At 37.5% G+C, this 12,506-nt stretch overlaps 1 protein-coding gene across 1 annotated transcript; it reads right to left on the minus strand.

Moving 5' to 3' along the window:
- Positions 1 to 1,179: 1,179 nt before the first annotated feature.
- On the minus strand, positions 1,180 to 2,958 carry LOC104438874 (disease resistance protein RUN1-like). The gene is made up of 2 exons (XM_018869652.2): positions 2,423 to 2,958; positions 1,180 to 2,302 (listed from the first exon to the last, which is right to left on the minus strand). The coding sequence occupies exons 1-2, from the start codon at positions 2,956 to 2,958 to the stop codon at positions 1,180 to 1,182; spliced, it is 1,659 nt and encodes a 552-aa protein (XP_018725197.2).
- Between the last annotated feature and the right edge of the window lie 9,548 nt (positions 2,959 to 12,506).

Genomic DNA, 12,506 nt, shown 5'->3' on the forward strand with positions numbered 1-12,506 from the left:
TGTAATTTGATAACTTGACTATAAGTTGGTATAGGCGACAATAAAATAAAAGTCAAAGTCGCACTAGAGAATTTGAATTTATTTTCTTTAAAATTTGCCAATCCTTTAAGTGAAAAGAAAAATAAGAGTTTTCTATTTATTGTTGACTAAGAGGCATCCAAATTATGTAGTGTTGTTCCAAGTTATCAACTGACCTAGCCATGTTAATAGCATTATTATGCATTTCTAGATTACTAAAAAAAATGATATATTTAAAGGCGCGTCTTCAATTATGTTATTAACATTCACTAAGCAATGCAGTTTAAACTAAATCTTTAATTTTCTTTGTATTAAGCATGTGTACTTCTGCATTTACATTGTCTATTAGATTTACATCGCGAACATTCATAATAAATCCTACAAAACAATTGTATAGATTTGTCATGCATATAAAACCATTGCATAACATCTTATTACTTGAAATTGAATATAATCTTAAGTTGATAGACAATAGTTGAGGTGAAAATAATTTAAATGAAATCTTTTTTTCTTTTTTTTTGATAAAAGGTAGAATCTGTATACGAGCAAATTGCACGTATTCAAGGTTGGAAATTGAAGATAGAATAATGTATTTGATTCTTGGAGAAGGAGACTATCGCATATATCATACAAAAGTAAAATTTCAAGAGTGAAAAAGGTGGATAACATGCTATCCATGTATTTATCCTCACACCAACGCACTTCAAAAATATATTGTTGATATATTTTGGAAAGATAGAATAAAAGCAACAAAGTAATAATCAAGAGTAATTTTTTTGTTGTTTGATTGAACAAAATAAATCAATGGCATAAAATTATAAAGACTCTCGTGCGTTTTAGAGTGTGATAAACATGATTTATAAGTGGCATAACATAAATTTTTCAAACCCGTGTGGTGCTCGGTCACCAACAAGTAATATAGCAAGAAGATGTAACAAATCTACTAGATAATGATGTTAAAATGACAAAAGAGCAAAATAGATAGAGTTATACACAAATTTAATAATCCTCTTCTGAGCCTCATAATCACGAATGCAAACTTTTCATGGACTAAAGGCCAAAATTGGATGTAGCTTTTACCAAGAAAATGCTAACAACATGTTGAGAATGATCAAAGACACAGAAAAAGAACAATAACAATAATGATTTGAGGAACTACCATTAGAGAACATGGGAGAGGCCTAAAGGAGACATAATTGTTACCTTGCGTCCTAGAACTTCCTTGGCTTCCTCATCCCATAATATTCTGCATTCCCAGGGCTTCTTATGTGCTGGACGGTCGATAATTCTACCTAAATCTCTTAATTGATCATGCATTCTCAACTTCTTGTTATCATCGCATTTTATTAACATGCGTTGAGTCATTTTTGCCAATGCAGATAATGGATAAAATTCAAGATCATCCCATAGGTAAATGGCCGATCTTTTATTAGTTCCAATGAAAAAACATGCTATGTCAAGAAAGATTTCTTGTTCTTTAGGTTCTAACGCATCATAACTTATCCTCAACTTTTGTTGTACTGTCACATCAGGTGCCTTTGTCAATTTCTTCAGCATTTCTCTCCATTTTCTTTCATCTTCTTCTCCTTGGAGAACTGAACCTATAACCATGAGAGCTAAGGGAAGCCCTCCTGTGGTGGCAACAATATTAGTAGAGAGAGCCGCAAGTTTTGTGGGAGGTTGTTCCCTTTCAAATGCATATCTACTAAACAAAAGCAAAGAGTCTTTGTGATTCATTTCTTTGAGTTCATACTCATATTCAGACTTCAAGAGGGCCTTATCTCGACTTGTAACAATGATCCTACTTCCTGACATGAAACTACAACCTCCAATCAATTTATTGAGGTGGTCTTGACAATCCACATCATCAAGAAGAATAAGTACCTTCTTTTGTGTGCAACAGGATCGGATTGTATTAATTCCTCTATCAGAATCTGGCACTTGATGGTCATGAAGTTTTAGTACATCTGAGATCAATCGAGATTGCACATGCTCGATACCCTTGCCATTGATTGTTTCTCTAATATCATTGAGAAAACTGCGACACTCGAACTTGTCAAAAAGTTTGTTATAGATAATTGTAGCTAGAGTTGTCTTACCATTGCCTCCAATCCCATAAATCCCAATAATATGAGTGTTTGGACGATCAGTATCCATCAATTTCATAACCTCAGCCACATGATCGTCAATTCCAACCAAGTTCACGGGAAGACATGGTTGAAAATCATGTTGCTGGTCTCGCATTATTATTTCTACAAGTTTATCTACTAATTCCGCTTCACGCCTGTCAAATGACACAACACATGATAACTTATTAATGGCTCCACAAAACAAGGATTAAGGATGATTTATAGAAAAATTCTTCTTCCGGCGAGGATCTGTTAAAACAAGGTAAACCACGTACCCATTAGCAAATTTGCCTGATTCGTATACTCTAAGAGTAAGTGCTCTTTTGAGCGCTTCCGGCCCTTGTTGCTTAACCTCCTCATCAAAACGATCCATACTGGATTTGAAGGCTTCTCCAAATTTCCCCTGCATGTGTTTCACATCCTTGGATTTCACCTTGTAAAGCATGTGCAAGACTATTTGTACTCTACTTTCCTTGCACTTCATAACATCAATGAGTTCAAGGAGGCACCATTCACTAGCAGCATAATTTTTCGAGATAACTGGAATTGAAACCTTAGAGTGCTTGATTGCACTAAGAAGATTTTCAGCAATTGGCTCACCAAGGCAGAGGTTCTTATCATCTTTGAACACGAAGTTTGGATGGAACAGCAGGCCCACATCTCGGAGTCTATGGTAGAGGTGATCGATGAAGCCATTGCGAGTATCGGGACCTCTAAAGCTCAAGAATACGTAGTGATTTTTTCCAATCATAGAAGTGGACGAACTCGAAGCTTCAGTGAATTTTGCTCGCTTGCATTGTTGTTCTTCCATTGCAGAGCACGGTCCCTCCTCCCTCCCTCCCTCCCTCCCTCTCTCTCTCTCTCTCTCTCTCTCTCTCTCTCTCTCTCTCTCTCTCTCTCTCTGAGGCTCGACTATTATGGATGGATTGGAGGAGGAAATGATACCGGACTATCTCTGCGCCACATTTACAGCGGGGCTGGTAAAGAGGAAGAAGGGAAAGCAGGAGGCAAGGCACGATTGTTCGACTATTGTGCATATTTTAATCTCTCACAGCGCGTAGGTCGTTTCATGTATTTCATGCGTTCACACTAGGAATCTGGAGATGCCTTCAAATTGACTAAAAACAACTACTCACTCGCTGCCTTCTTGTGGTCAAAGCTCCTCATCCTCGACGTTGGCTTCTCGGCAATATCCGATGGATGATCATTCCATTCACTGCTCCAAGCGCGCCTTTCTTTTCCACTTCATGGAGTCTTCCTCTACGCGTGCTTAGTCATGGCCTTTTACTTTTAGGCATTATCTGGTGGCAGTTCTATCTCAACGCTAAATGGAATCAAGACGATATGATTTTCTTACCATTTAAATCAGCAGTACACTTTGCCTGTGCTACGCATCGGAGCATCGGGTTTATATTATTGTCATTTTTTACCACAACTTTAGTATTGTATCGAAAAGTAAGGAACAAAAAGAAATAAAGAACTTAATGGCTATAATGGCACTACAATCATCTTACCATTACAGTGGCCTAAGGACCTGTACTATGCACAGGAAAAGTCTTGTGAAATAGATTATAAGAAATAATCATTCAAAAAATACGTTGATCATCATGAAAATAAGAGCTTTTCATAATATTGAAAGTAATTGTTCTAGAAAATATTTTATTTCAGTTAAAGTGGGAATAAGGATTTTTTTTTTTTAAAAGAAAGTTAAGATAGATGTGATTTATGGAGAGTACCACATGTTAGCCACCCATTGATAATGCTTTGAAGCACCGCTTTTATATTCATCTAGTAAGACATATTCATAGTACCTAATTTAGAATCAACACATGAAACATATTTGATTTTATAAGCTTAAACTAAGCTCTAAGAAGTTATGCTTTCTCTTTTTGCTCAACCATGTCAACAATTTCCTTTTATTAACTCATGAAATTTAATAAAGAACATAAATTATAAATTTAATTATGGGACATTCATGTTGTGACTTCTTTGCTTTAACTTTTGCTATATGTTCTTAGTACTATTAGTTTTGCAATTTTTTTTAATTAAACAACCTATTAAAAGGATAACAGTTAATTATGAGGCATCATGTTCCATTTATTGATGGAAGGATCTCCGGTGAAGATAACTCATGAATAAGAATTTGCCACCCATTGAAAGTGCTTTGGAACGTCACTTTTGCATTATCTAATTAGATAGAATCATTGTATCTATTTATGTGAAACATATTTCATTTTACAAGTTTATAAAATTGATAGCTCTAAGAAATTATGCTCTTTTTTTTTTTTTTGTGCGCAAGCAAATGAACCATTTGCTTTTAATTAACTTATGAACTTTAATAAATGACAAAAGTTATTAAATTTCTCATCCGGCCCTACCAGTCTTCTTCCCAAGTCTCCAAAGCCATGTGGAACGCACTTTTCCTTTAGCTGTCCAAAAGGAAAAGGAAAGAGCTTAAAGCAAAGCACCCACATCAATTAACAATATGTTCTCCGAATCTTCCACCTAAAGTTTTCTCCGCGTTGCCTTTATTCCTCTAGTTCAAGTCTTTTGCGCCAAGCCGATGGCGTCTTCACATTAAATTATTTACAGGACTTCTCTTCGTCCACGGAAATTGTCATTAGTAATCAATGTGGATTTACATTAGCTAATTTTGGTATCATTTTATACACCCGCAGTTTCCTTAACCCGTGAACTGCGTGGGAGGATCGTTTAACATTGTAAAGGTCGTCTCTTTTTGCCTCGGCATTAACATTGTATCTAAGAGCCAGGAAGAAAATAAAGGAAAGAAAATATAGTAACAGCTATATTCGCACAGTCTTTATAAATATTATGAATTTTCCCTTTAAATACTTTTTGGCCTATGATTTATGTAATAAAAAAAAGTAGAACTTTATTTACAGTTTTTATTGGGTCGATATTCCTTTTATTTTAATTTCCTAACATATAGATATTACTAAATTTACTTATGAGAACACAAAACATATAATCTTGAAAATTTTATCTATCTCAAAAACTTGGAGCAAGATTTAGATTAACATAAATACAATTATTAGTAAATAAATTAATATTATCTTCTTTGGATATCCTTATGACAACATTTATTTTTAAAAGCAGATAAATTAACCTTGCATACTACTTTTATTATTATAGAGATCATAAGCTAAATTTATATTTAAATAGAATTATCATAATATTTATAAAGATAACAAAGGCAATAGAAAGATAGCAGATATTTTCATTGATTACGGAAATTGATTGAATGGAAAGATATTATAAAGTCTGGGCAATAGTGTGATTAAAAAACTTGTGAATAGTACCAAATGACTTATTTGACCTTATGAGGAACTACATTAAACAAATTGAAAGCTTTAGAGAACAAAGTGAACATTTAAGAATAATTCAATGATCACTTTTAAATAAATAAAAAGTCCCCTTGGGTAGTAGCATTCAGCTATGGCTGGGGCCGCCACTTTATGTGGAGTGAAGATTTCTTGTTTGCCAATTTCAATGGAAGAAGATAACTCTTGGAGATATTATGGCTCGCCACTATGTGCGTAGTTCCGTTCAGTCTCATCAAAATCAGAAGTTAATGTCTGTCATAATCGATGTGCGTGTTTTGAGGTCCTTTTACTTGATCCAATTAATGTAGGAAACTGATATTGTAGATGATCTATATGACCACAAAATGTTATGCATTTTTTTTAAATAAGTGAAACATCTATAGGTTGGCAAAAAAAAAAAAAAGTGAAATATCTAAAAGTGAACATAAGTCGAAAACTATTAATTTCACTCGTAACTCACCATTTTCCCTCATAAGTTTTAATTTTGAATGATGAGCTTTTGTATAATTAGATAACTTACATTGTACTTAAAATTACAACATTCCTTACTCCACCGGCTTACATAAAATTGGATCTCGTTGGGTAAATCATTGAATTCACTAGAAACTTCCTAATGAATTTGCTGATGACTTACTATCGCATTTACTATTGCATTTACTGGCTTTGTTTGTAAATTACCATCAGCATACCTAACCAATTACACGATTTTACCATGTAATATGACTAGGTTATGTTTTTTGCCCAACTTGCTAGTAGTAATAGGTAAATTACTCAATTTCTCACTTTCAGCAATATGTAAAACTTTCCTGTATTTCAAATCCCTAATGAATTCAAGTATTTCCTAATAATAGGTTATGTCTTTCGACCGCGCCATAAGTATCCATATTTGATTCATAATATTAGTCTTGATGTGTGTTGATATTGTTTAAGCAGTCCATGCATGAGGTTTATTGAGTAAACAAACCAATCTCTGGTGATGTGTTAAAGACTTCTTTTCTCTTCTTGGTAGGTGAGCTTACATATCAATCTAGACATCGAGTATCAAATAATTTGCAGTTACCTCTTAGGATGCAGCAAAGTACTTACAAATTGAAATAAGTCGTAATTATATCTCCAAGGTTTTACCATTATCTAGACGAAGTACTGGGTAACTCAACCAAGGTCGAAAAGAGAGATAAAAAATGCCGAAATCAATTTGGAGTGGTGAATCGCATTGCCCAACATAGATGCAAAGTTCCATTGCCAATCCCAAATCAAGACCATATGTTTCCACCAGACCTCTAAAGCTAAAAGATTACGTAACAGTATATATCATTTGATATCTCGACTCAACTATTGCAACATACCTGGCCATTCAGGCGAAATCACAGGATACCATTCTACTTTATTGTTCAAGCTCATTGCCCTGATATGATCAAACATTTTATTAGTTATTTTAACACTGTATAAATGTGTGTTATTACTTCACGTAAGGATTTGTGGTGAGTGCCTGTTTATCTTCCGGGAGGGTTGGGCGAGCTAGCCCTTAACTGGCAGCTTTTTGTTTGGTACACCATGTGTGTCCATTTGACAAGTTTTGGCAACCTAGGAACCTAGAAGCTCTCGTTTGCTCTACTCTGGAAAATGGTATGAGTAGCAAGTATAATTGAGATAGTTTAGTACACTATTGGATAGACGGCAGGGTTTGGAGTGAAGAAGGCGAACACGCTCGCCACTCGGATGGTCAATTATTAGGGGTTGGTGATACATATAATACTCTTTTTACGTATTTTGGAATGTCGAAACAAATTATCAGGGTGTGTGATGTAGGATAGGGTCTAATTGTACAATGGAGAGCAGCCTTTAGTCAATTTGATCATCCTGATTTGTCGCAACAAATAGAATCTTGCTGTGACATCCTAAAATTTCAATTCTGCTTTCAATTTAATAAATCGGGTCTTTCATCGATGCGCTTATAGTACTATTCTCAGAGCTGATTACTCCTGAGATAACTAGACTATATGGGGAAGTCATTAAGGGATTTTAACCTAATAGACTTGAGAATTCGACCATGAATCGACTACTCGACTGTGCTCATCTACAGAGATTATTACGACACAGTAAAGATCGATAAGAATTCAGAGATAGGTCGGTTTGACTGAGATGTGTGGCTAAATGTGGATGATTCCACCAATTTGCAAAATTCCCGTTAATCGGTACTAAATAGATTTTTCTATCGTTATGGTACCCTATGTTCGTATTTGAAATCTCGAAATTTTCACGACCATCGAGAGTCGCCAATGTGTCGAAGAGGTTTATTGTGGTTCGAAGAAAATCGACCACGGGTCATTTGCACTAAAAATTTCTGAAAGCTACCCAGTAGCCTAGGTCACGCTAAAATCACGCCAGATTGAAATTAACCACGAATTTGAATCAGATTTTAGAAATTGAAAGTACTTGTCATGTCATGAGTCATTTTAGGAACGTTGACTCATCCTCCGAAAATTTTTCTGCAAACTGAGGTTTTGGCGGAAAAAATCTATATAGGGCCGTTTTCGATCGGAAAATTCAAAGGACCATTTTTTATCGCGAAATTGGGATGCAAGTTGGTTCTAATGTCAAGGAAAAATACCAATTTGATCGAGGACTCGACGGTTGAATTTTCAGAAGCCGAATTGAGGGAATTCAAGTGATGATTTAATCCAATTTGAGGGGAAGACCTTCAAAATTCGTAGCCCTCCATGCCTCACACCTTTGTACCCTCTCAATGCCTTCCTATGGAAGCTTTGGCAGCTGGAATTGTTGAGGAAACTAGCTGGGCATTGGCGGGGTCAACCAAGGGGACAAAGAGATAGAGAGGAGACCAAGGTGGCCCCCTCCAAGGCCAACCGGTTCCCCCTCCTTCCTCCTCATCTGTCGACCCCCTCCTCCATTCCAGGCCTAGAGAAGTTTTGAAAAACCTAGAGAACTGAGCTCAGCCCCTCCCCAATCCGTCGACAGCCCTGTCTGAGTAGTGCATCCATCGGAGTCCAGCCGCGTCGCTGTCGCGCCCTACACGCCAGCTGTGCCGATTCCGTGCACCGTTTTGCCCTCCCCCACGTCCAGCCTGTCCCTTAGGCCAGTCCAACCACCGTCGCAAGCTGCTCCCGTCGCCTGAGCCGTCGTCTGACCGCCGCTCGCCTCCGCCAGGCCGTCCACCTCCTTCTTGGCCGATTCCAGCCTGAGTCAAGCCGGAGCAGCCTTGTTCGGAAGAACCGAAACCCAACAAAAGATTTTGAACTTCGAGGCCCGCTTTGGTGCCCTTCCCAACCCCGCTTGGTGTCCCTGCTTTGGGATTTGTGAACCGTTTCTGCGTCCCCGTTGAAGTGAACCCGTCGGATCGTTAATCAAGTGAGTTTACTCACCAATCCCTGCTTAGGAAAGTTAATTATGGTTAAAGGTTGATTAGTTTATGCTAAGTATGGATTATGTAGTTAGTTAGAACGGATTAGCAATTTAATCGATCGATATTGCATGTTAGGTGGTTAGATTAGTACAATTAGCAAGTACATAAGCTGTACTATTTATCTAACGAGTCTCAGAAATTTTTCGGGCCTGTGTCAGCTTTTAATTAGGCTTTTCCAACCTAAGTGTGCATTATTGGCATTTGTTAATTAATTTTCAGAATTAATTAATTAATTAATTTTTGGAAATTTGACTAGAATAGCCGGTGACCGGAATTTTATGTTGATCACAATGGTGTGATTTGTTTGATTAATTGAGTGTGATTTGTAATTTTGGGAATTTATCCCAAAATTTATTAATTTCGGTAATTAATTAGAAAATATCGGGCGTCGGTTTACAACGCCAAAAAAATGGGTTTATGGACTATTGAAATTAGTTGGATTTTCAAGAGGGATAATATTGTATTTTGGCTAAGGCAGACCGTGTACCCACACATGATTATTTTTATCGGGTACGATAAAAATGGTGAAATTGTTAGATGATCAGGATGGTATACTATATTAGCTTGCAGGCTTGATATGTCAACTTAGTGTGAGCAATACACCGGTATACTATATCAGCCTACGAGCCTTGATATATCAGATTAGGGTGAGCAGTATACCTTAACAGCTTTTGGTGAGCATTGGGAGTATACTATATTGGCCTGCGGGCCTTAATATATCAGCTTAGGGTGAGCAGTATACTTAGTTATTAGTTTTGGGTGAGCTATACTATCTATTTTCAGCTTAGGGTGAGCAGTTCTTGATAGGATCGAACTTGATAGTAGTATTGATTGGGTGGACCGAGAGATGGTCTTGATGACATGCAATCACTGAGTCGATTGATTAATGACTCGATTCGATTTGATGCTTTGAAGTGTTGAAATGATTCGTTGAATTTATAAACTGTACAGACTTGTAGGAAGGGACTGAGGCAAAGGTAAGTCATCTGGCACAAATTTCCTTCCTAATCGGGTCTTAGGAGACGAATTTGCTGAGACGTCGTTTCACCCCGTTGTGAGTAAAAATTTCAGGTCCTTAGATGGCAGCTCCTCCTAAGCGTTTTGGACAACCAAAGAAGGTTACGGAGCAAAAGTGTTTTATTCCGCTGCATGGGAACCCAAGGGGATGGATCTATAAGTTGGTGAGATCCTTGGTTTGAGTTGATGAGGCCTTACCTCATAAGGTACCCCACCAATTTAGATCATGGTATCGTCAGGAGCGGAATGGACAGAGAGAGGGTCACGGCAGATCCTCCATAAGGTTCAGTAGTAGACGTGAACCCGGACCTATTAGACCCAGGGTCCCCGATGTATTCTAAGGGGGACTCGAATGTTTGAGGACTTGTAGCTTTTACTCTCTTTCCCCCCTTTTTGCAGACATTGTTCATAGACTGGCTGGTATTGTAAATGATTTAACTTGATATGTATATATAAGTGTGGTTTGGTTTTTAAAAATTTGTGGCCCTACTTTTCTATCATATCTTATTGTTGTCTGGGATTAATTATTCGCTTTCGTATGTGCATTAAAATGAATGGGTCGGCGACGCGTCCTGAGACATCACTATTTAATCGACCATAGAGAGATGGCCACGTGTCCTCGGAGGATCGGGGCGTGACACTTGCTAAGTTGGCGAAAATGGTGGGTAGTCCAAATTATGCAAATTCACTACAATTAGAACTCTCCCTTTAAAATGCAGAGGAGTAATAGTTTCTACAAACGATCGTCTACCCAAATTGAAACATGTTCATGTGACAGTTCCCTAAACTGACTTTGTTTTCATGTGTTCATTTTGGAGACGGAGTTCCCTGAAATTCGATAATCATATGAAGTCAAGTTATAGCCTTCAACCCTCAAATGAGCCAAAGTGACATAAATAGGATTCCTTTCCTTTTTATTTTTGTCCCCTTTAGCCGAATTGCCTAAATATCTCCCATTTTAATTTTAACTGGTTATACAATGGCAGTAAACTTCATTGAAATAAGATATCCTTCACTAATTCCCAAACATAGTCTGCACAGGCTTAAGACGGATGCAACTGAAGAATGGGATTGTGAAAATTCTTCGATTCAGTCTCCCAAACCATTGAATGGATTAGATAAATCCTAAAACTCACATAGTGAGGCTTTTTTCTCTTGGCATAAACTTTTCAGCTTGAGCTCTGCCTGAATGACCATGTCCATGAGTAGCATTAGGTATGGCATGACCAATTTAAAAAATTGTTTTAAGTTACCCAAGTAAGCCATGTATGAGCACTTAAGCGAGCATATCACTTTGTAAACCAAATCTTGGAACCAGTTTTTTTTTCTCTAGCATTAGTCGACAGTTACATTTACTTCTGCAGTTTGCATCCCATGCAGCGTGGACACTACAGAAAATGAATCAACAGCTTGTGTGTATCAGTAAATTCTTAGATGAATTAATCAGAAAATTCAATTTCCTCATGTTTTTGTATACATGGAAGAAAGCCATAACCGATGCTCTGTTTCCTCTATTTCAAGCAAATCAATCTTCAAATACGAGACTAGGAAAGTTGTTGTATCTGCACATGCTTGTCATGGCTATCTTGGCGAGGAAGAATTACTCTGGTTGATGAAAGATAACGCCTGATTTACTAGTATCAAAACCGAGATTCCTCTGAAACATCGAGTCATTTTTCATGTACACTTTCTGGAATACATAACTAAAAGAAAGTAATAATGGAAAAATATGTGATAGATCACAACAGGAAATTGATATGCAGCGAGTCTATATACAGCCATTTTATCACAGAAGCTAGGAACTCCAGGTGGGAGTTAGATCTTTGTTAGTCAATGTGAAAGAAACACACAACAGATATCCTGAGGCAAATCAGCCTTGAAGCAATCTTGGGAAGAAAAGATTTTACTGCATTTGCACATGCTAGTCATTGATATCAGGTCGAGGAATAAGGACCTTCGTTGATGACTTATGACCTCAGATGCTCTGAGAAAGCACTCTGAGCGAGCTCTCATGAATGCACCTGAAGACAACATTTGGTATGATGAGTAGCCCTTCAATGGACGTGTCGAATATGAGTGACTCTCTGGCAAGTATCCCTTCTGTGGGGCATGCAACTTCATATTCTACCTCGCATTTGCAATTGTTGCCCTCATCATATTTTGGACGGTGTGAAGCGTCACAATATTCTGACAGGCATGATACGTTTGTATACGTTGAGGATGTGCTAGGATCGTTTATTGGGACGGAGGCTTGAGCACAATTATCTCAAGGAATGCAATGAACCCAGAGAAGGGCGTTTCCAGTGTCCATCAAGCACTGGGTGAGATGTGTCTTTCATGTAAAACTCCACGAAGAACACGCCCACAGAGGTATTTGAACGTAGGTTTGCTCGAATGTTGTCTGAGCAGGACACATTTACCTCGCAGCTCTTCATATGTTGCTCAATCACGGTGAAGCGTGCAACAGAATTTTCGAGAGCAAACTTGGCGCAATCAATGTCAGTATGAATGGGGTCACAGAATGGCGATTAGATGGAACTGCAATGGATCAGTTTTGCCACCACCCTCTTCAGC

The sequence above is a fragment of the Eucalyptus grandis genome, chromosome 3 (genome assembly GCF_016545825.1).
Source record: "Eucalyptus grandis isolate ANBG69807.140 chromosome 3, ASM1654582v1, whole genome shotgun sequence".
NCBI classification, from domain to species: Eukaryota; Viridiplantae; Streptophyta; class Magnoliopsida; order Myrtales; family Myrtaceae; genus Eucalyptus; species Eucalyptus grandis.